Here is a 22,146-nt window from a genome sequence, read left to right as displayed (position 1 = left end):
TTGAACTAATGATAGGGCTCTGACACCAAAAAAACCAACCCTAAACTATATTGTGTCATATTGAGTTGCTGCCATTAAAATGATTAGTTGTACCATTGAGTAAGCTGGTCCAGATGTCAGCAACACACACATTTGAAAGGATTAGATTTTTAATCATTAAATGTCAGTAAACATTGATTTCACCATATATACACCAACTGACGAAAATATTTCCATCAATGATAATTGAAATTTACAGAAAGCACAGTAAGAAAAATGTTGCTTGAGAACTTATTAAACTTTGATTTAAGGATATTTATTTTGTATATTTTGACATGTGATGTTGACAATTTACAAAGCTTTAATTTTTTCAATCTCTCCATCTACTGTCATTAAATAATTATCTGACCCGCCACAGACTTCCTGAAATTGTGAAAATTTAAATCTATTAAAAACATTAAAATGCTTAAAAATAATCATTTTTGAAATTATAAAAAATAAAACTCAAACTCTGCCAAGCCTAGCAAAATAAATGCAAAATAAACAAGTGATGATCTTTGTTCAAGTTTGGCACTAAAAAGATATAAATTTTTGGAGCCGTGTAGTAATTTCCCAGATCCATGCTGTACAAAAACCTAGAACAAACTTCTGCTCACAGCAAATTCCCTCAATGAACTCAAAAGAACTAATGAGGGCTGCATTCTTAGGGCATTTCTACACTTACCGTAGATAGAGGCTGCGGCGATCGATCCATCGGAGGTCGATTTAGCAGGTTTAGTGAAGACTTGCTAAATCGACCGCTGATCACTCTCCCGTCAACTCTGGTACTCCACCGGAATGAGAAGCATAAGGTTCGTCAACGGGAGAGTTTCTCCCATCGACCCTGTGCGGTGTAGACACCACAATAAGTCAACCTAAACTACATAACTTAGGTCGACTTAACCCCATTGTGTAGACCTGCCCTTAGTTGCGGCACAAATCTTATGCTGTTTGTTCTTACTCAAATATTATGTTGGCTACCTAGCTCAAGGAACCAAATGGAATATCAAGTTACCATTAGCATTATCCTCAACAGCAAGCAAATTTACAACTCAGGCAAGTAGTGGAAAAGTAGCGTCACAAAACAGAGATACCAGGTAGGGCTGAAGTTCAGTGTTAAACTATTCAAACTGTTAGTTACAAAGTGAGATTTTGATATTTGGAGATGAGGGGTGGGATTTTCTAATAAGCCTATAAGATTTAGACACCCAACTCCTTCAGACTCCCCTGAAAAAGTCAGCCATATAAATCTTCCATCAAAGCACTGAGGATTACTTTTTAATGGAGATGTTACCATACAATCAGGGAGAAGTGATTTTATATTGGCAAGTATTCAGATATGTTGCAAGTTACTTCCAATTTCAACAGTCTTTTTTCAAAAGAATCCGATAATCTCCACACCAGCAATAATCTATAAAACATTTAATATATAGGCCAAAGGTAAATGTAGTTTTCTATATATCAAGTTACCTAGACCTCAAGATTCCCATTTGAATGGTTATGTTAAAATCAAATCTAAGTCAAATTGTAAACACACAGCATTTCATTAAATAAGCATTAAGTTACACTAGAGAAAAAACATTAATCCAATTAGCCCCATCAAATATTAAAGATTTGTAAGTTTTAAGATGATAATTTTTTAGAAACTAGAATAAATAGAATAAACTTAAGCATGAGCAGATTTGGTCAAAAAATTTCCAGTGGAAGATACTGACTTGACAGAACCAAGATATTCCACAGCAATTTGCTCGTTCTATCAAAAACGCTGACGAAAGCTAGCAGACCAGCCAGTTGGGGCTCCTCAGGGAGGAAGCTGAATTCCATTTCATTTCGCCGGCAATGGAGTTTTACAGTTTTGTCTCCTGTGAAAAATCTAGTTTTTGAAGTTTCATAATCTCAATTTCAGATGAAAATCTTCAAAAATTTGGAATTTTTTGCAAGATAGAAATTTCCATTTTGCAACCAGCTCTATAAACAGGCTGTATGCTAGGACTTTAGATGTATTGGAAATAGCAACAAGTGAACAACTGACTTTAGTAGATTTAGTGATTATGTCCTCTAACAGTGGTAGCTTTGGCAAAGGTCTAACTGTAAGAGTCCTCAATGCATATTTTTATTTCACACTGTGTATAATTCATATGCAGCACAAGTCTTACTGCCTTTACTATCAGATACCAGTACCAGTTTGACAATACTTCGTCTATAACACAAAAGTAGACAAAGTTACAGATAGCATGAGCAGATGCACTGCCACCTAAACTTGTTCTCATTCACACACTTCCTGAATTTAAATCAATACATCTATTCTTTAACAATATTCAGTTTGCAGCTGTTCGACTAATCAAGAGACAAATTACATTCACTTATCCTTCCACTTCTGTCCCAAACTTAACGGGAAGAATTAATAAATTCTTCTCATGTTCTATTCCAAATTCTGCCATAGACATGCTGTAATATCTTGGCCAAATGACAGTTTCTGATGTCCTTATGGAGAAAAGCAATAAAATCACTACAAAATCACCATTTAAATATCCAGGTCAGTCAGATGTCTATAGGTGGATGGATCTTCCATAAATAAGCTGTTGACTCAGGCCACACATATTAGGTGTATATCGTCCTGACCAGTAAGTGCCAGCCAGCCTTCAAGCAGCAAGAAGAGATACCATAGAAACATGATTTGGAATCATGATATGAAATGAAAAAAAACACAATTTGTATGTGTACCTGGAGCAAGCCCTGGAACCATAATTGTTGCATGAGCAGAGAACCACCACTCTTTTCTTTTAATAATCCTCAAGTATTGCAGCCCTCTGAAGGAGAGAGAATGTGTATGTAGTTTCTGTGCAAGTGAAATAGGTATAGAGCAAACCATAATCCTTTGGGGGATTATGCAATACTGTTTATTGATCTGTTATTCAAATCACACTTCTCTTAAAGTTTTTACCATTCTTCCCTTATGAAGTGCACAGTTGTTTCTGTTTTTTTATTGTTATTTTTTTTTTGTCCACAGAAATGTAAACCCTTCAGAGCATAACTGTATCCAGGGGATAGTGTTAATGAATCCCAAAATAAACACTTCATGAAAACACACTTATGCACTTATGAATAATATCCAAAACTCTCACAAAACAGACCAAAACTTTAGAGACTAGACCCAAAATCCTTTCATAAATTGAACTCTAGTAAACTCAGATTTGTTAGAAGCCTGTTGATCCTCTAAAGAAAAAAGTTTGGAACCGGGGAAGTCATACCTTCTGACAGGCTCTTTTGCAAACATGTTTGTATTCTTTAGCTTTGGATTCAGAATGATAACCTGCACCTATTATTAAAGACAGAAAAACAAAGTTAAGTACAGCTTATGGTAAGCAGTCAGTCAAACTAATACATTGGGATAGTGTTTTCACCAGGAATTACAATACAGGCTGACAACCGCATCTTAACTCAGACGTACATAACTCCATGTCATTTTGTAAAACAGAGACTACTGATCTACTTCCATCACAGAGTAACACTTTCAAGCATTTCAAAATTAATCTACAATAGCCACTGACAGTTATCTACACTACTGATATAAGCGGAGAGGTACAAGTTCCAGTATTTTACGTAGATATTCTGACCCTCTAAATATTCATTGGGAGATTCCAGTTTTGCCTATTCCTGGAGAGTTTCAGACATGACAGCTGTCACTATGTTAAGCCACCAAAAAAAATATTGCTATGGTTTTAAGGGTCTTGCTCCACTTTTTCTTTTGTATCTTTGATCACGTGAGGTGGCCCTCCTTCCACTTTGATCCCTGCACTAGTTTTTTGTTTTTTTTTTTAAACTACTGCTTCTGCTCTGTGACTGCCAGATCCAGTTTCTTGAGAAAGATTACATGGAATATGTCTCTACTACTCTCATTTTCAATCTCCATTTTGTTCCTGTTCCTTGCCTCCCCAAACTGACTCCAAGCATCTCTCCGCCCTTACCCTAACCTTATGCCACTCTTTCCTGCCTCCACAGGTCTAGAAAACCACTACAAGTACTATCAGCAACAGAAGCCATAGTCTTAGAGTAATTTAACATTTATTTCTAGCAAACTGCCTTTTTCCTTCTTTTTGTTACTTGTGATATTCATCCCAGCTCCCTCTTCCTCATCTTCAGTGTTGTCTGTGCTTAAGCTTCTTTTAAACAATCAGTTTAGTTTATCAGAAACTAAACTAACACCAATAGTGGAGAAAATACACCATAAGCAGCAGCATATTAAACACATCCATTTATTCTTAAAACAGTACAAGCAGGGTCTTTAAACACTGACTCAGAGCAAGGTGTCCTGTACCTATCTGCTCACCTTAAAGGTCTTATTCTTTTAAAAAACACACATTACAACTTTTAGCTCCTCGGGCATTTTAAGCATCACCAGGCTGCTTTAATCAGCTGCAGTTGTAAGACTGTAGGCTCTTTGGGGCAGGATAATTCTTTGTTTCATGTTCCTATGGTGCCTGTTATAATGGGGTCCTGATCCCGAACTGGGGCTACTAGGAGCCATGGTGATACAAATAATTCACTTCACACTATAGTCCAGAAACAAATGTTAAAGATGAACCTGCCACTATATTTAACAAGATTCCTTGTAGTATCAAGGAACTAAATGTATTTTTTCTCTAGAACGTTAACTATACTAGAAGTTTTTGGAACCTTAATTTCCCAATGGATGCAGCATCAATCAAGGTGGAAGGGACAATTGGTATAACTGCAAACGTAGGTAATTTACAAGTCTGAAAAATCTTGGTGTACATAAATCCAGTATTTCCTCAGGCCAAACACCCTAAAGTGCTCCTTTTCCCTTCACACATCTCCAGCTCACTTCCTTTCTTTTATTAAATTGGACACACAAATTCAGGAAAAAATTTTCCTTATCCCCACAACATAAGAATTTAGCATCAACCAAGGCAATCAGTCAGGATGTCAAAACGTGCTAAAGAAAAGGTTTTCAACTAGACAGCATGCTGTGATCACCATTTAGTGTATTTTTTCACAATACTTGTGCTTGAGAGAGCATACCACCATGTGATCAGGTAGCAAAACAGTTAAGGCATTTGTGCTGTGACCCAAAGAGTCATCCCATTATCCAACATATTCTACCATCTCTTGTAGCCACAAAGCATTGTGGGATTAGGGTCACAGAAGAAACAGTAAGAAGTTTCTGGGTGCTGTGAGGGCAGCTGTCTGAAGGGACTGGTGCTGGTGTGGAGGACACCATGCGTAAACTGCAGAGTGCTCAGCTCTGAGGCAGCACAGCTGTAAGAGTCTATGAAGCTGAATACACAGCCCCTTTAAGCATTGCCTTTCCAGCCTGAATTAGAATACTGAGCATGTGATGGGAAAAGGGAGCTGCTTTGTAACTGGGTGATGAGCAGGAAGATGTACAACAGGATTGAAAGCAGGAGTCACAGCAGCAGCAAGGTAAAGAGAGAGGACCAAGGAGCAAACTGCTCCCTTTCTCCACTGTCTAAATATCCATAGGGTCCTAACATCGCATAATTTAGCTGCTCTCTGAGACAACATGATATGACCCAGCTGATGCCCCCTTGCAATCCATCAATTGAGTAGTGCTGACAAAACATGGTAGAAACTAAGTACACAAGACAAGTCATGTAGCTTTTCCCCACAGCCCAATGCCAGCCCTACATGTATGGACTGTGAAATTGCAGAGTTATCTCCTCCTCAAACACAGGTTATATCATCACATGGATAAGTGCCAACAAACCGGCCTGAAACCCACTGCATGCTGGATGACAGAATAATGGGAAATGCTCCTTCCACCTTTGACTATCCCAAAAAAGGCCCCTGTTCTCCAAACCCACCCTAACTTAAATTCAGCAAACATGTAGGAAAGAAGGAAGACTGCACTGAGCCAGAAGTACTGGCATGCTACACATTTGCACATTTTTAAGAGTAGCTAAACAGCTTTTGTTCAAGCTTAGCAAAAAGGCACTGAAGAGTTCTCTCTTGTACCAAAACCAAGCATGGGAAGTCAGGCCAAAAAGGAATTTAAGTTATAAGCAACCAGTAAAAAGGAAGGGTTATAATTGAAGCTCTCTTCTTCAATTACAGTGCTCATGGCTTTCCATACTGTAGGAGATAGGTCATGTTTTAATTCCGGTCCATCATTACCCCTCACAGACTAGCCTGATGCTCTAGTCCCCCACCCTATTCCTGAGAAAATAGCTCAGCTTCACACAGCCCGACCACCTGCAAAACCCCCTCTCAGGTATCCAAAATAGGTAGGTTACTGAGGACTGGTTGAGACTCCCGAATGGATTTCAGAGAGTGTTCCGAGAGGCTTAGAACCTTCTTGAGGCATACATTAAAATCTGATACAGATGGCATGCACTTTTCCTTTCACTGAAAGGGAGAAATGACTTTGAGGGGTCTCTGTGCACATGAATCCTGGAGGACAATCCAGGCCATCACGTTAGCATTAGAACTCCCACTCACAGCAGAAACAGCCACAGAGGTTTGCATAACTCACTTAGGATTTTATTACAAATTTTAAAAAACCACCTCAGTTCTCAACTTCTGGAATCTTACCTGCATGTACAAGCACAAATCCCACTCGTTTCCCTTTTTGGATCGATTTTGTTTCATGCTCCTTCACTATCACCTTCACGGCAGTAACCTGGGATGATTTGGAAGGTAACACTTCTACTGAACTCATCCCCTTCTCCATGATCATACTCCAAGGTCACCATCTTCTACTGGAAAGAGAGCATGCTTTCATCCAAAAGTAAACTCTGGAGAGGATTCACCCTAAGGTAAAACCATATGTAAATGTTACGTAATTTTTTCCACTGAACACAGTTCAGGCAAATTTATGCAAAAAGCTTTTTATGAAAAACAGCAAAAGATTCATGTTAAAGTTTGGTTGTTTTTTCCACTTAAGCAGGGATCGAGTTTTGCATCTTCCATTTTACAGCTCATAACGTGAGTAAAAATGGACTTTTCCAGGTATTTACATAAATTACTTAGGAGGCTCTAAGTTTACTTTGAGTCTACAATTTTTCTAGCCCATCTAAGCTACTGATTTGAGATTTGAAGTTTAACTATGGTAAATTTTAGCAAAGGGAAAGTTACTTTAAGTTTATGATCTTTTTATTTGACATTACATCCATAACATATCTGCTCTGATTACGATCATCAAATCTGTGCGGCACTGATGCTCCAGAATCTCAATCTTTGCTTTTTAAGGAAGTGTTTCCAGCACTTACAGTTGTGAAGAAAATATTAGACAGAAAATAAAACATGCTCTTTATAGTTATCAGGAGTTCAATTAATAAAAACCAGGACTTTGTCAAAGTTCCCAGCTGCTAAGCTGGTGAGGCATTTTCATAAAGAAACTGTGTCATGAAATGAAGAGCTGCTGCTGCTGCTGAGATCATTTCAAAAATCAGAGGACTGGAAAAATTGATAAAGTGTTGCATATCAATGAAGGTTGCTACATAACATGCCTGACAAAGCCTCAAAAGAACAGTAGATACCCTCTTTTCTTCCACCCAAAGACCCAGACTTCACTAATACCACATCCACCAAACACCATAGCCTTAAGTCGGCCCTGATAGTGTTGTGGCACCCTTTCAGCAACTCCTTTCACAAACTGGGTGTGGTTTCCCAGAAGTGGACAGCAAAGGAGAGTTAGAAGAAAAGTCTCGTCTCTGGTGGTGGGAGTTTAGGGAAGAGGATGTTGGAAGACTGGCATTCCGACTAAGGCAGAGATATGGTTGAGATGCATTGTCTGTGGTATGTGGCATCTCTAGAGGCAAGACTAAACGATATATACTGTCAGACTGCGTACTCTTTTCTGACTTTTTGAGGTTGCATCAGGTATGTGATCGATACAGCAGTCTTAACAGACACACAGATACCAAGTTGTGTATCAAATAAATATACCTGTGTTTCTCCTTAAGGTATTATACAATGAAAGGGCTTGCATACAGTGCAGTCGTAGCCATATAGAAAGGTAAGAAAATGCAATTTACTTGTAAACAGAAAGTTATGGTAAAAAGTGTAACTGTGTTACCAAAAAAGGATGGATGTACTGTTCAGTTAAGTAAGTGCTCCCAAGAACTAGTAATTTGAAGATGCCATAATAAAAATTTTCCATCTTTTATCCTCAGTTATATTCCATGAAAACTTCCTATTCCTAGGAGGCCAAGATACAAACAAGGTATGTAAAAAACCATGACAGCAAGAGGAGCCACTACAGTTAATCCACATAGTGTGCACGTCTTACACTGGCACAGCGATGGTACTGTAGCTATGCTGGTATAATCCCATAGGGTAGACACAGTCACAGACACAATGACCAAAGGGATTTTTCCCATGGGTGCAGCAACACCACCTCCCCAGGCAGTGGTAGCTAGATTGACAGAAGCATTCTTCCATTGACCTAGCTGTGCTTACACTGGGTGTTAGGTCAGCATAGCTACCTCAGTCAGAGATGTGGATTTTTCACACTCCCGTGCAATGTAGCTAGGTTGACTTCAATTTTAAGTGTAGACCAAGCCTTAGTCATCAGTGTTCAGCAGGATCTCTAGGTTCACCTAGTTTGGAAGAACCGAGTGTTGGTAACTTTTTGCAATTTCAGAAGATGAATAAAGTTTTGATGCTTACAGAATGATTATGGAAAATTTAAACTGGTGGTCTAGTACCTAATGTATGAAGTACAAGCTTCCACTGACAGCAGGAAGTAGTTTTCAGAAGTCAGGCACAGAACATCAAAGCTAATCAACACTTATGGCTTTACATCTGCAAAGCACTGTACACATCAATCAAGAGGCAACATCTCTCAAACAATTTAATTTAAAACAGTGGGTAGTTCAAAAGGTGGAGGGTATATTTAGTATATGCAACAAAGCTATTTCTGTACACATAATTCAGATGAATTTGCAGCTTTGGAACAGGAGTGGAAAGTATAACAGCAGCTCAATATGATGTATGTATACAGCTCATATTGACATTGGGACTAATTGCAGCCTACATACTACTAAAGTGAATAAAGATGGCAGAATCAGGTGGGGGGGCTCAGCAGAGGGGTCCGGATGATGGGGCAGCAGGGCTTGGTGGGATGGGGACTCCAGGTGCAGCAGGTTGGGGCTCAGTGGGATGGAAGTCTGGGAGGCTCGTTGGGGGCAGACTGGGTGCAGTGGGTGAGGCTCATCAGGGTGGGGGTTTGATGGGTCTGCTTAATGGGGGAGCCCCAGCTGCTGCTGCAGAGGGGATGCTGCATGCCAGGCTCCCGCTTCCCTCCCCCATTCCCCTATTCCATCCCCATCCCATTCCCCTTCCTCTCCCCTGCTCCTCATTCCCACATCCCTCTCCCCACCCTATCCCATACCCCTTCCTTTCCCCGTGGCCCCCGCCCACAAACTACACCCATGGGCATCCCCAGCCCCACAGTGATTTACCTCTCTGCCAGCTTGCTCTGGGTGACGGAAACAAAGCGCCTGTGCTGCCGGGGAGAGGAGACAACTCTTCCATTTTCCTTTGCTTCCCCATCATTTTCTGCAGGGAAGCAAAGAAATCTGCGGGGGATATGAATTCTGTGTGGTGCAGAATTCCCTCAGAAGTAATAATATTTATTTAAGCAATTCTATAGCTTAACACATATTTCATATTCTTAATTTTTACACTAGAGAATGGTGATTTATGCATTTCTTATTTACTAGATTAATTTTTCCTCATGATTTGTGTCAAGTTTTATTAGGATAAAACTACAGTTCAACTGAAAATGCACAAAAACCACAATTAATTCCTTTATTAGTTAAATAAAACTACCTTGGTTATGCTGGATATATAAGAAAAAAGTAAGTTTATCAAAACACGTTCTACATTTAAAACTAATTGATTTATTAAACAAAGGAAATATTACCTGTAACTAGTGGATTTAATTGATTGTTTCTGGTCACAATGACCTTCAAGATTTTTGATCTCATTGTCTGACACCTAGTTTTTATTCATATAGTGGAAGAGGAAAACAAGCTTTCCTGCTTTTTCAACTGCCACTGGTTTCTTAACTTTGAATAAACTAGCCATTGAACTGACCTGGTTGAATAAACTGAAAAGAAAATATTCTCACTGCACCTGTAGAAAAGGCTACTGCTGTCAAAAACTGGATTAGCACTTCAACATACTCCCATTCCAGGTGCTTATCGAAAGACTTCCACCAATACAGAAGTTTGATTTTCTTTAAAACTTCAGCAGCAAACATTTACTGATTCATATTTTTATTCAATTGATTAATACATTATAATACATTCAGGCCTTAACATAAATTTATTTAAAATTGATAACCTATCTTAATTTTTTTGTTTAAATAATCATTTATTTAACCAATAGTTGGAGTATCCCAGTCATTTCAGTGGAACTTCCGTGTAAATTTTCATACTGCTTCCTAAGCTTTGTTAAATATTTAGAAAAAAAAAAAAACAAAAAAACCTTATGGCACTGCTAATTAAAAATGGTTTAAATAATTTAAAGTATTTTTACTGCATCAGAATACTGTTATATAATAATATATTCATCCAGATACTAAGTATTAAAGATACACAGCTCACACCATCCTCAGAGGTAGATATTTCCCTTTTACAAACGGGCAGAGGTTCAGCGAGGTTAAGCAGTCAGCCAAGTACACAGCAATTCAGTAATGCTGTGGTCCCAACTCCAACAACTAGCCAGCACTAATGCATTTAAAATTGCCAAATTGTGGGATTAAGAAGAGTGAAACTCTGGGCTAGGTTCACCATCAGCAAATAACATGTTTAACCCTACTGACCTCAGGGGCATAGTTCTCATTGCTAACGAGACTGATACTTACCCTCTCTTATACAAATGTTTATTAGCAGTTATATTTTGATAAGGTACTCAATGCACAGAAAGGATGCCATAATATAGTTTATTTAGGGCTGTCTATTAATCGCAGCTAACTCATGCGATTAACTCAAACAATTAATCACAATTTAAAAAATTAATTGTGATGAATCGCAGTTTTAATCGCACTGCTAAACTATAGAATACCAACTGAAATGTATTAAATATTTTTGGATGTTTTTCTACATTTTCAAATATATTGATTTAAATTATAACAGAATACAAAGTGTAAAGTGATCACTTTATATTATTTTTATTATAAATATTTGCACTGTAAAATGATAAACAAAAAGAAATAGTATATTCACCTCATTCAAGTACCATAATACAATCTCTTTATCATGAAAATGCAACTTATAAATGTAGATTTTTATTTTGTTATATAGCTACATTCAAAAACAAAACAATGTAAAACTTTACAGCCTACAAGTCCACTCAGTCCTACTTCTTACTCAGCCAATCACTAAGACAAACAAGTTTGTTTACGGGAGATAATGCTGCCCACTTATTTACAATGTCACCTGAAAGTGAGAACAGGCATTTGCATGGCACTTTTGTAGCCAGTATTGCAAGGTATTTACGTGCCAGATATGTTAAACAGTCATATGCCCCCTCATGCTTCAGCCACCATTCCAGAGGACATGCTTCCACGCTGATGAAACTTGCTAAAAAAAAAAAATGCGTTAGTTAAATTTTGACTGAACTCCTTGGGGGAGAATACTATGTCTCCTGCTCTTTTACACCCGCATTCTGCCATGTATTTCATATTATAGCAGCCTCGGATGATGACCCAGTACATGTTGTTCGTTTTAAGAACACTTTCACGCAGATTTGACAAAATGCAAAGAAGGCACCAATGTAAGATTTCTAAAGATAGCTACAGCACTCAACCCAAGGTTTAAGAATCTGAAGTGTCTTCCAAAATCTGAGAGGGACGAGGTGTGGAGCATGCTTTCAGAAGTCTTAAAAGAGCAACACTCTGATGCAGAAACTACAGAACCTGAACCACCAAAAAAGAAAATCAACCTTCTGCTGGTGGCACCTGACTCAGATGATGAAAGTGAACATGCGTCGGTCTGCACTGCTTTGGATCGTTATCGAGCAGAACTGGTCATCAGCATAGTGGTTGAAGATGAAGGGACATATGAATCTTTAGCACATCTGGCACATAATTATCTTGTTATGCCGGCTACAACAGTCCCATGCAAATTCCTGTTCTCACTTTCAGGTGACATTGTAAACAAGAAGCAGGCAGCATTATCTCCTGCAAATGTAAACAAACTTGTTTGTCTGAGTGACTGGCTGAACAAGAAGTAGGATTGAGTGGACTTGTAGGGTCTAAGGCTTTACATTGTTTTGTTTTTGTGTGCAGTTACTTTTTTTGTACATAATTCTACATTTGTAAGTTCAACTTTCATGATCAAAAGATTGCATTACAGTACTTGTATGAGGTGAATTGAAAAATAAATTTTCTTTTGTTTTTTACAACAGAAATATTTATAATCAAAAATAAATATAAAGTGAGCACTGTACACTTTGTATTCTGTGCTGTAATTGAAATCAATATACTTGAAAATGTAGAAAAAATCCAAAAATATTTAAATAAATGGTATTCTATTATTGTTTAACAATGCGATTAATCACAATTAATTTTTTTAATTGCTTGACAGCCCTAATTTATTTAAAAAAAAAAAACTTGTATACTTAATTTTGGCCTCTGTGTATATTAACTCATTTAATCTCTAATTAACTTTAGGAAGTAAATACAATGACAATTTTGTTTATCAGTACAATTGAATGGCGCCATGGACAGAAGTAGGAATAGCCCCATTTATACCCAGGCTTGCAGTTTGCTTGCTGGGGACAGCATTTGTGAGAAACACTCCCTATGTTATATGGCAGGCGTCGCCAAACTACGGCCCATGGGCCGGATCCGGCCCGGGGCTTCCATTTGTCCGGCCCTCCAACCAACAGGGGAGAAGCGAACAGCTGAGCAGGCATGCCGAGCAGGCAGAGGGAGGGGCCGCTGGCAGCAGCTCACGCGGGGCGGCAGCACAGCTGAGCTGTGCAGAGCGGTGAGTGCCCCCGGGAGCCAGTATCCCCCCAAAAAGGGAGCCAACTTAGGGGAGAGTTGCTGCTGCAGCCGCACAGGCCCAGACCCCTGCCTTAGAGTAAAAATACAAGCCAGATGCTTCGTTACATCTCCAATAAATGGAGTAAAGAAGATGGAAATTAACAATTTCATAATGGTTAAGTTTTAACTACAGGACTAATAGAACCAAACAGTCCCAACCAACTGAGTAGAGTAGTGTTGTTTTTTTTTAAATGATTTTGCATATATTTTGCATATATCTGCATATATTTAATTTCTTTCACAGTTGCTTCGGCCCGCAAAGCCCCTTCAAAAATCTAATATGGCCCTCAAATCATAAAGTTTGGAGACCCCTGTTATATGGCATAAGATGACATATTTCTTCTCCAGGGAAATGACCATGAGCAGAAGGGCTACAGATGAGTCACCCCATAAACACATCTCTAACTGTGAGCTATTCCTTTACATCCATCCTACCATAATTTAAGCATGGATGCAACTGAGCACTGGTGAGAGTACTGGTGACCCACCAAAGCATCAAAGGAAGAACATACATTTTTGTTGGAATTCCTCATAAATAGGGATATTTTTTAAAAATACTTGAACAAAGTAGTATTTTAAGAACAAGGCTACAGTAATTAAAACCTGAAGGACATTCTTCTCCAGATTGCAAATACTATAGAGATAGATACATGCTGGGCCTAAGTTATGTGACAACATGCATTTAAACACTGTAAATTTACACACCTGTAGATTTGAAAGGCTGTAGATTTTATACCAACATTACAATGCCCCAGTTTGCATGTCCTATGCTGTAAACAAGGCAGTGCAATCTCCATAAAAATCTTTCCATTTTTAACTTCGCTTCCACATCAAATCTACAAGTTGTCATACCGGTCATATCCCTGGTATTCCCCCCAAACACCACCTCCAGCTCCACATGTACCCCCTTAAAGTTTTCCCGTTCTAGCTGTTCTAGTTGCCCTCCAAACTTGTTCCTACCCACATGCCCCTCGCCCTTCTAAATTCCTTCATTCTCTTTTCCAGCTCTCCTCTAAGCATGAACTTCTATCTCCCCACGAAAACAGTGCACCACTCTAGCCATCTATACAGCTGCAAGCACATAGGGGGCTGAACTCCAACTAATGTCCTGAAGCACTCTAGCCACAGACAGCCTCATAAAGGAGACTAACCATGGAGACACAGCCAAGAGTGCTTCCCCCACTTGGGAGAAACTAGCAGTTGTTTGGGACCCCACCAGGGTGCACTCAAAAACAGGAGTTTCCCAGGTTGTATGGGAGACTTAAGAGGTCTGTTGTTAAGCTACCACATTGCACTAGCCACCTTTTATGTCCTACTTCTGACTTGTTCATAACACTTGCCTGTAAGAACTTACAATCTAGTGATAAACACTCTAGTGATGGGAATATATAGATACCTAAGTACATTTGACAAGTGAGCAACAAACATGGAAGGATGGGCTAAGGAAGAATAAACATTAAGTTATGTCCATATCTTGAGGATGCAATTAAAGAATGTCTTCTTTATTAAGATATAACTCAGTTCCCATGTGCAACATTGATGAGTTAGTTTTTGAAGGCATTTTAACTAAGACAATGGTCATTTGGCAAAAAGGGAACAAGAGGCCGTTCATGCATAGCAAGCAACAGGTAAGGAGGCAAAGAAAGATGATGAGAGAATTTTGGACATAGTGAAAAAAAGCTTCCAAGCAGATATCGATAGATCAGAGGAAATGCAATATGAGAGAAGGTCTCAAGTTCAGACAGTGCAATTATGAAGGATCTAGAACTCAATACCTGAACTCCGAATTCAGTATGCTGGGAAAAGAGAAACTAGTGAATGAATGTATGTAAAAGACAAAGGTAATATGGACTGAATGACAAGAAGGAGAGTTTTCAGTAACAGTATTTTGAACAGGCTCTATGAAGATAACAGGGGCATCAGGAAGACTGAGAAGAAGGTAGCAGTAACTGAGGCAGAATTTGACTAGACATAAACAAGCAATAACCACAAAGATAGTCAAGAAATAACTCTTATATTAACAGTAATTAACAACAAAATTAGATCATGATTTAGATGTGGTGAGAAATTATTTAATATTACTAAAGTCAATTATGCACTTTTTGAAAAACCTGTTCCCAAAATGGAGGCTAACAAAAGCAACAGGAAACCATTTTTTTGGTTAACAATTAGAAATAAAGGCACACATTTTTAACAAGGAGCATTATTAAGCATTAGAAAAAGTGAAGTGTTGGATTGTTCATCACTTGATGTCTTCAAGTGAAGACTTTTGCCAAACACAAATTAGTGGGCGCACTACAGAGGTGATGGGTGAAATGTTAGGAACCATGATATACAGGGAGGTCAGACTAGAGCTATGGGTCCCTTCAGACTTCATGGCCGTACACAAGAACTTACAACAACGCTCACACAAAGGTTGTGTTTCCTAAGCAAATTTAGTTACAAGCTTCTGTGCAAACTTTCTCCAAGCAGGTTAGGAGTACCTGAGAGGGCCTCAGTTCAGAACTACCTATACCTCACAGCATAGTTAAAGCAGCACCAATCTGGGCGCAGATGGAGGTCAGGCCCCAGTGACATCACAGCACTGACATCATGCAGGCCCACAGCCCCACACTATTCTCTAGCGAGGGTAACTCACCCCACGTGACATCACCACCCCAATGTGACGTCAGCAGGTGACACCATAGCAACGCACCCCACGACAACAGGGGAACACCACCACGTGGTGACCACAAAACGAGCCCGGGGGGGGGGGGGGGACCAGCGAGATGACGTCCCACTATCTCATGGTGATGTCATCGGGCCACACCCCGGGGGACGACACGAGCCCGCGCTCGGCTCCCCACCCAGAGCGGCCCGGTGCCGCCGCAGCGCTTGGAGGCCAGCGAGCCCCGCCCGGAAGGAGGAGGGGGCGGGTGGGGCCCGCGGCTAGAAGGATCGGGGCGGGAGGCACTCACCCGCCGCGGTCACCAGCCTCGCGCGCACCCGGAACCGCTCAACCGCCGGCAGCCCCGGGGAAGGGGAGCCGCCCCGCCCCCCTCAGGCTGTCAGTGGGCCACTCCGATCACGTGACATGCAGAGGCCGGACGCAGCCCGAGTGCCCATTGGCGGGCTGGGTCCGAATACCGCCTGCGCCCGCCCCCTCCGGGGCAGTTCTGCCAATAGCGAGCGGAGGGGGCGGTGCTAAAGGGCTTCGCACAGGCCGGGCGGCGCGGGTGAGCGGAGGCGGCAGGAAGGGCCTTAAGCCGCTGGCCTTGCCCCGCCGGCTGCCTCCCCTCCCCCGCCACCCGGCCTGCGCAGCGCGCGGCGCCTACGGCAACGCGCCCCCCGGGCTGCCGTTCGTTAACCCCTTACGAGCCGTTCGCGGGCCCCGCCTGAGGGGCTCCCCGGCCCTCGCCCTCCCCGCCGGGTCGTCCCGCCCGACGCGGCAGCCGGCCTGGGACGGGCTCCTGCGAAGTGGCCTTGTTGTCAGAGGTTCCGCGCACCTGTCGCTACTGCTGAAGGCCGCGCGGAGGGACCAGGCGGGAAGAGGTGAGGGGCTCCCCCTGTTCTCTACAGGCTCAGCCGGAGCCAAGGGCTCGCATCCTGCTTCAGGGACAGGAGCAGGCCCTGCGAGCCCACCCCTCAGGGCTCCTCTTGCCGAGATCCAGCGCTCCCTGCCCGTTCATTCAGTGTCCGGTGTCGCAGGCAGGCGCTCTCTGCTGTAGGCATGATTTTTCCCAGTGTTGAGATGTCTGGCTTCTCTTTGTTTGCAGGGGCCTCTCATTAAAAACCAGTAAAAGGAAGTATTTCTTCACACAACGCAGAGTCAACCTGTGGAACTCCTTGCCTGAGGATGTGGTGAAGGCCAACAGCGTTCAAAAAAGAACTAGATAATTTCATGGAGGATAGGTCCATCAATGGCTATTAGCCAGGATGGGCAGGGATGGTGTCCCTAGCCTCTGTTTGCCAGAAGCTGGGAATAAGCAACAGGAGATGGATCACTTGCTGATTACCTGTTCTGTTCATTACCTCTGGGGCACCTGGCACTGGCCACTGTCAGACAGGATACTGGGCTAGATGGACCTTTGGTCTGACCCAGTATGGCCATTATTCTGTTCCTGTCTGGAGGTGGGGAGTCTTCCCTGCTTGATTTGGACAGAAGCTCATTCCACTTTGGGTCCTCTCCATCTCCTGCTTCCCATCAAATTTAATACAGTAGAACCTCCGAGTTAAACTGACCAGTCAACCCCACACCTCATTTGGAACCAAAAGTATGGAATCAGACAGCAGCAGAGACCCCAAAAAAAGCAAATACAGTCCAGTACTGTTAAATGTAAACTATTTTTTAAAAAGGGAAAGCAGCATTTTTCTTCTGCATAGTAAGGTTTCAAAGCTGTATTTAATGTTCAGTTGTAAACTTTTGAAAGAATAACTATAATCTTTTGTCAGTTACGAACAATTTCCATTCCCAAGGTGGTCCTAACGCAGAGGTTCTGCTGTAAGTAGATGACCACCTGTCAGCAAAACGTTGAAAATTGCTCTTCCTGGCTGAATTCCCCTAGGTCTGCAGTGCCTAAGCTGACCCTTCAAGCATGGCATACACATTATGTGGGAGCTCTGCCCGGTTTTTTTTTTCCTTGTGCACAATGCATGTGCTTTTATTAGTCTCAGTTTTCAATACAAGTCTCTGTTCAGGTAATGCCTTTCAAAAGGCTTACCAAGCTGGTTAAGTACTACAAAGGCACTGATTTGTTATGCAGCCTTTCTTCAGAAATTAAGGGCCCCCTCCTTTGTGAAGGGCTCTTATTGTTCAGCACAAGTGTTCTGCGTTATTCATCTGAGTCTAAGTGAAATTCAGGAGCCAAAAATCTCTGCATGCTTAATCATCTTGTTCACAGAATTTGGGCTTTACCACCAATCCTGGATTAGAACAGATTAAACTCAGTCCCATGGGTCCTTTTAGGATATATTACTGGGTGATTTGGCTGTCAGCACCTTAAAACCAGGGATGTTGTACAGACACATGGAGAGTGGCCTCTCAGGCCTTAGGGACAGCATGTCTGCAGCCCGTCCTCCTTAAAGAGAAACACATGTTCAGAGTATATGCCTGCCAGCACTTTGCTAGTGGCCAGTTTTAGCCTATGGTTCCTTGTGGTCTTGTACAGCTGTACAAATACACTTTTGTCCACATGCTGACTATGAGGAGCTAGCTGAGCTATCTTGTCTTCTCTTTCATGGGACTGGTGGCTATAGAGTTTTTTTTTTTTGGGGGGGGGGGGGTTGTTTTTGCTTGCAGAGTACATGCAAAGCTGGTCAAACCCATACCTTGTTGGCAAGTTTATTGTGCACTTTTGCTTGGTTTTAAGCTTCTTAAGATCACTATCACCGCAAGAAGCTTGGCCTCAATCAATTTGATTTGCTTTCAGTTGAATGTGCCCTCCTAAATATTGTTCTACATTGACAGGACATAAGGAATGAAGGGGAAAGGCACTTCAGTGAAGAAGCATTGAAGATTACAAACTCTCAGTGAAAAGTGCAGTACACACTCATGTTGCATACGTTTTTGCTCCCCCATTCCTAGGTTAGTTGAATGAATTTCCGGTGTGTCTGATGCAATACAATATGGCATTCATGTGAGCCGTAACAAATGCACAGAAAGACTGTCTGCTTCCTGGACTGTAATATTGGGGAAGGGAAAGGATAAAGGACCGTGTTGTTAAAGGGGTAAAGATATTGTTACTGCTTTTTGACCCAGGTGTTTAGCCACTATTCAGGGTCTTGTGGGTTGTTTCCATTAGGAAGAGAAATTGATGATAGACTTAGGTATTTCGAGTCATAGACTTCAAGGACAGAAGGGACTAACATCATCTAGTTTGACCTTTTGAGCGTTTCAGGCTACAGAATCTTGCCTATCCACTCATGAATTAGACCCATAACTTCTGGCTGAGTTACTGAAGCCCTCCAATCGTGATTTAAACATTTCAAGTTACAAAGAATCCACCATTTACACTAGTTTAAACCTGCAAGTAACCCGTGCTCCATGCTGCAAAGGAAGGGAAAAAAGCTCCAGGGTCTATGTCAATCTGACCCAGGGGAAAATTCCTCTCTAACCCAAATACAGCAGTCAATTGGACCCTGAGCAGTTCAGCAAGACCCACCAGCCAGACTCCTGGGAAAGAATTCTCTGTAGTAACTCAGAACCCTTTCCATCTAATGTCCTATTATCAGCCATTGGGGATGTTTGCTACTCGCAGTCGCAGGTTGCCTATATGCCATTGCAGGCAATCTCATCATACTATCCCCTTCAGAAACTTACCAAGCTCAGTCTTGAAGATAGTGAGGTTTTTTTGTCCCTGCTGCTCACTTGGAAGGCTGTTGCAGAACTTCACTCCTTTGATGGTTAGAAACCTACATCTAACTTCAAACCTAAACTTGTTGATGGCCAGTTCATATCTTGTGTCTATGTTGGTCCTTAATTTAAATAACTACTCTCCCTCCCTGGTATTTATCCCTCTGCTATATTTATAGAAAGCAATCATATCTTCCTCTCAGCCTTCATTTGGTTAGGCAAAACAAAACAAGCACTTTGAGTCTCCCCTCATAAGCTAGGTTTTCCATTCCTCTGATCATCCTAGTAGCTCTTCTCTGCACCTGTTGCAGTTTCTTAAACACAGGAGACCAGAATTGCTCACCATATTCCAAATAAGTTCTCACCAGTGCCTTGTATCATGGCAATAACACTTCCCTATCTCTACTGGAAATACCTCACTTGATGCATCCTAGGATTGCATTAGCCTTTTTCACAGCCACATCACAATACCACTGAAAGATACATACAATCGGCCCAATATAGCACTGTATAGTTACACCCAATGTAACACTTTTGGGATTTGTAAGTGAAGACTCCTTAAATAAATAAAACTCTTGATTGATTTAGAATTGCTGTGGTACATGAAGCCTGTTTTTTATATTTTCATCTGTGCAGTAACTTTTTAACATACAAGCAAGATGGTTCCATATATATCATTGTGTGTCTACATAAAGTGATAATGCTGTTTCCCTTCATGTTCTGTTATGAATCTGGAATTCTACCTATTAAAACAGCCTACAGATACAATAAACAAGAAAGATTTATTCTGGAAGAAATACATAAACGTCAGTCCTAGTTAAGTCCCATTTGTGTCACTTCAATGTTTCCTGTAGTCAGATGATGGCAGAATCCCCCAGTGCAGGGGAAGCATCACCAAACAAAGCCACTTTTCTCCGCACTTTACAAGAGGGGGCTTTCCAAAGCTGGGGGCAGGTATTGGGGCAAGAGGAGCTGGAGCCAACCTGCAATGTGCTCCAGTGATTCTGGACCAATGGGATGGAGCTAGGAGGCAACAACATAGATGGAGGAAAGGGTATGAGCAAGGGTAAAAGAACAGAGGGAAGTCATAGAGGCAACCAGATACCAACCACCACACGCAGGGAATCAATTTAGGACAACCATAGGGATTTTCATGGGAGTGAGCTTGGGAAGGGACTGAGTAAAATCTGAGTAAGGATATCAGGTTTTAGGCCCATCTGAATCACTACATTCTAGTTGAGGTCCCTTATAACTCAGTTCTAAGGTCAGTGCAAACAAACTGCATGCACTAATAATAGGGACAATAAGTTGCTCATTGGAATGGTCACATCAGAAAGGAGAATGGCACCTGAGCGGGGACTAGAATTCATCATTTCAGATACTGAATTATGATCCCTGCTGAAAAGCAGGCTGATCTTTTCAAGTAGCATAAATAAACCTGCAGTCCTGTCCAGGCAGGGTTGCTGCTTCCTCTGCACATGAATGGGCCTCTTCCCTTACATTCAGCCAACTGGAAATACTTTCTCCAGATAATCAGTCTTTTTACAGGAGAAGAATACTCCAGCATCCTTTCCTGGATCTGTCTAAATAGCATTCTTTGTACTCTCCGTTGTTCTTTCCAGTGCATGTTCCATAACATCTCGAAAGATTCTAACAATGTGCTTGTGTTCTTTCCTAGGCCAGTTTTCACAATTGTTACTAGATAGGAGCCAAACCAAAAGCACAAGAAATTTGAGCTCAGAAGCTTTGTTTTTATTGAAATAGTCATCTGTTGCCAAAATGGTCACCAGCAGTAAATCTGGTTTTGTTTCTAATCTGTAGAGATTGGAGCTACAGTATCTGCATAGCAAAGATGTACTGGCCTCCCTTAAGTTTAGGCTACATCTACACTTCAAGTAGAACATACTCACATTTGCTCTCATCAAGTTAGTGCACTAAAAATAATAGTGTAGCCAAGGTAGCATGGGCAGCAGCAAGCCGCCCAGCCACCCAAACTTCGAACCAGCTGGACCCCCTGGGTACGTAGTCAGTGCAGCTATTCATGCTGCTGCTCACCACTGCTTGTGCTGCCATGGCTACACTACTATTTTTAGCACATTAACTGAATGAGAATCACAGCCCTAGCTCCAAGCGTAAACATAGCCATAGTTATCTTCCCATTGACATCCCACCATTATAAGAAATTAATTTGATGCAGTCACATATTAGTGGCTTTGGAAGGTGTAGCTCTTTTCTTTTTGGCTTTGTCTACACACCAACTTGCCCTGGTTTCACTTAAATCAGTTTAAAACCACACCTAGTTTAAGTTAGGTATGTAGACAAGATCTTGTTTATGTATTCTCCACTGTTTTTGTTGCTTTTCTAATCTGTTTTAATCCCTGCAGTTACTCATATGTAACGGTTTAGTCCAAGTACAAGTTCTCCTTATTGTGTTCAGATGTATTGTACACTTCCAGTAGGGCATTCCTCCTTTTGATCATTCCGGTCACAGTATGCTCTTCTTTCCCTGTTTTATTGGGGCCAGCATCAGATGTTTAAAGACAAAAAAAAGCCTAGATATTTATGCTGCGCAACTAACAAAACTGCTTGTAATGATAGATATCAGGATAATTTTCACATCAACAAAAAAGTTATAGTCTTCCTCAAGATGTAAAAGAGTACAAGAGACCACCCTTCTGGTAACTCAAACTAAACCATGAGATGTATACCAACAAAAAAACACAGCTGGAAAAGTTAATATTGACAGGTCCCGGGT

At 41.2% G+C, this 22,146-nt stretch overlaps 1 protein-coding gene and 1 long non-coding RNA gene across 24 annotated transcripts in view; one reads left to right on the top strand and one right to left on the bottom strand.

The window, feature by feature from the left end:
- Positions 1 to 16,150, bottom strand: part of TASP1 (taspase 1) — a 219,704-nt gene extending 203,554 nt beyond the window's left edge. For 14 of the 23 annotated variants that reach the window (XR_005224955.1, XR_005224956.1, XM_037896124.2 and 11 more), the window contains exons 1-4: positions 9,465 to 11,103; positions 8,487 to 8,600; positions 6,592 to 6,810; positions 3,270 to 3,337 (exon numbers count right to left, since the gene is read on the bottom strand). Coding sequence is in view for 21 of the 23 variants with exons in the window: in XM_037896124.2 (XP_037752052.1) it covers positions 3,270 to 3,337; positions 6,592 to 6,736 (213 nt within the window). In the remaining 2 variants the exon portion in view is untranslated. Of the gene's footprint in view, positions 1 to 2,742; positions 2,829 to 3,269; positions 3,338 to 6,591; positions 6,811 to 8,486; positions 8,601 to 9,464; positions 11,104 to 15,698; positions 15,997 to 16,017 lie in introns of those variants that run through there. The other 9 variants (XM_043544023.1, XM_043544024.1, XM_043544025.1 and 6 more) reach the window with 9 other exon arrangements.
- Positions 16,151 to 16,245: 95 nt separating this feature from the next.
- LOC122465253 lies at positions 16,246 to 20,170 on the top strand. The gene is made up of 2 exons (XR_006289957.1): positions 16,246 to 16,591; positions 16,816 to 20,170. It is a non-coding gene; the product is annotated as an uncharacterized LOC122465253 (long non-coding RNA).
- Positions 20,171 to 22,146: the final 1,976 nt, after the last annotated feature.

Source organism: Chelonia mydas, chromosome 3 (assembly GCF_015237465.2).
Source record: "Chelonia mydas isolate rCheMyd1 chromosome 3, rCheMyd1.pri.v2, whole genome shotgun sequence".
In the NCBI taxonomy this organism is placed as follows: domain Eukaryota; kingdom Metazoa; phylum Chordata; order Testudines; family Cheloniidae; genus Chelonia; species Chelonia mydas.
The sequence above is the reverse complement of the archived record's forward strand: the minus strand, read 5'-3'. Positions and strand labels throughout refer to the sequence as shown.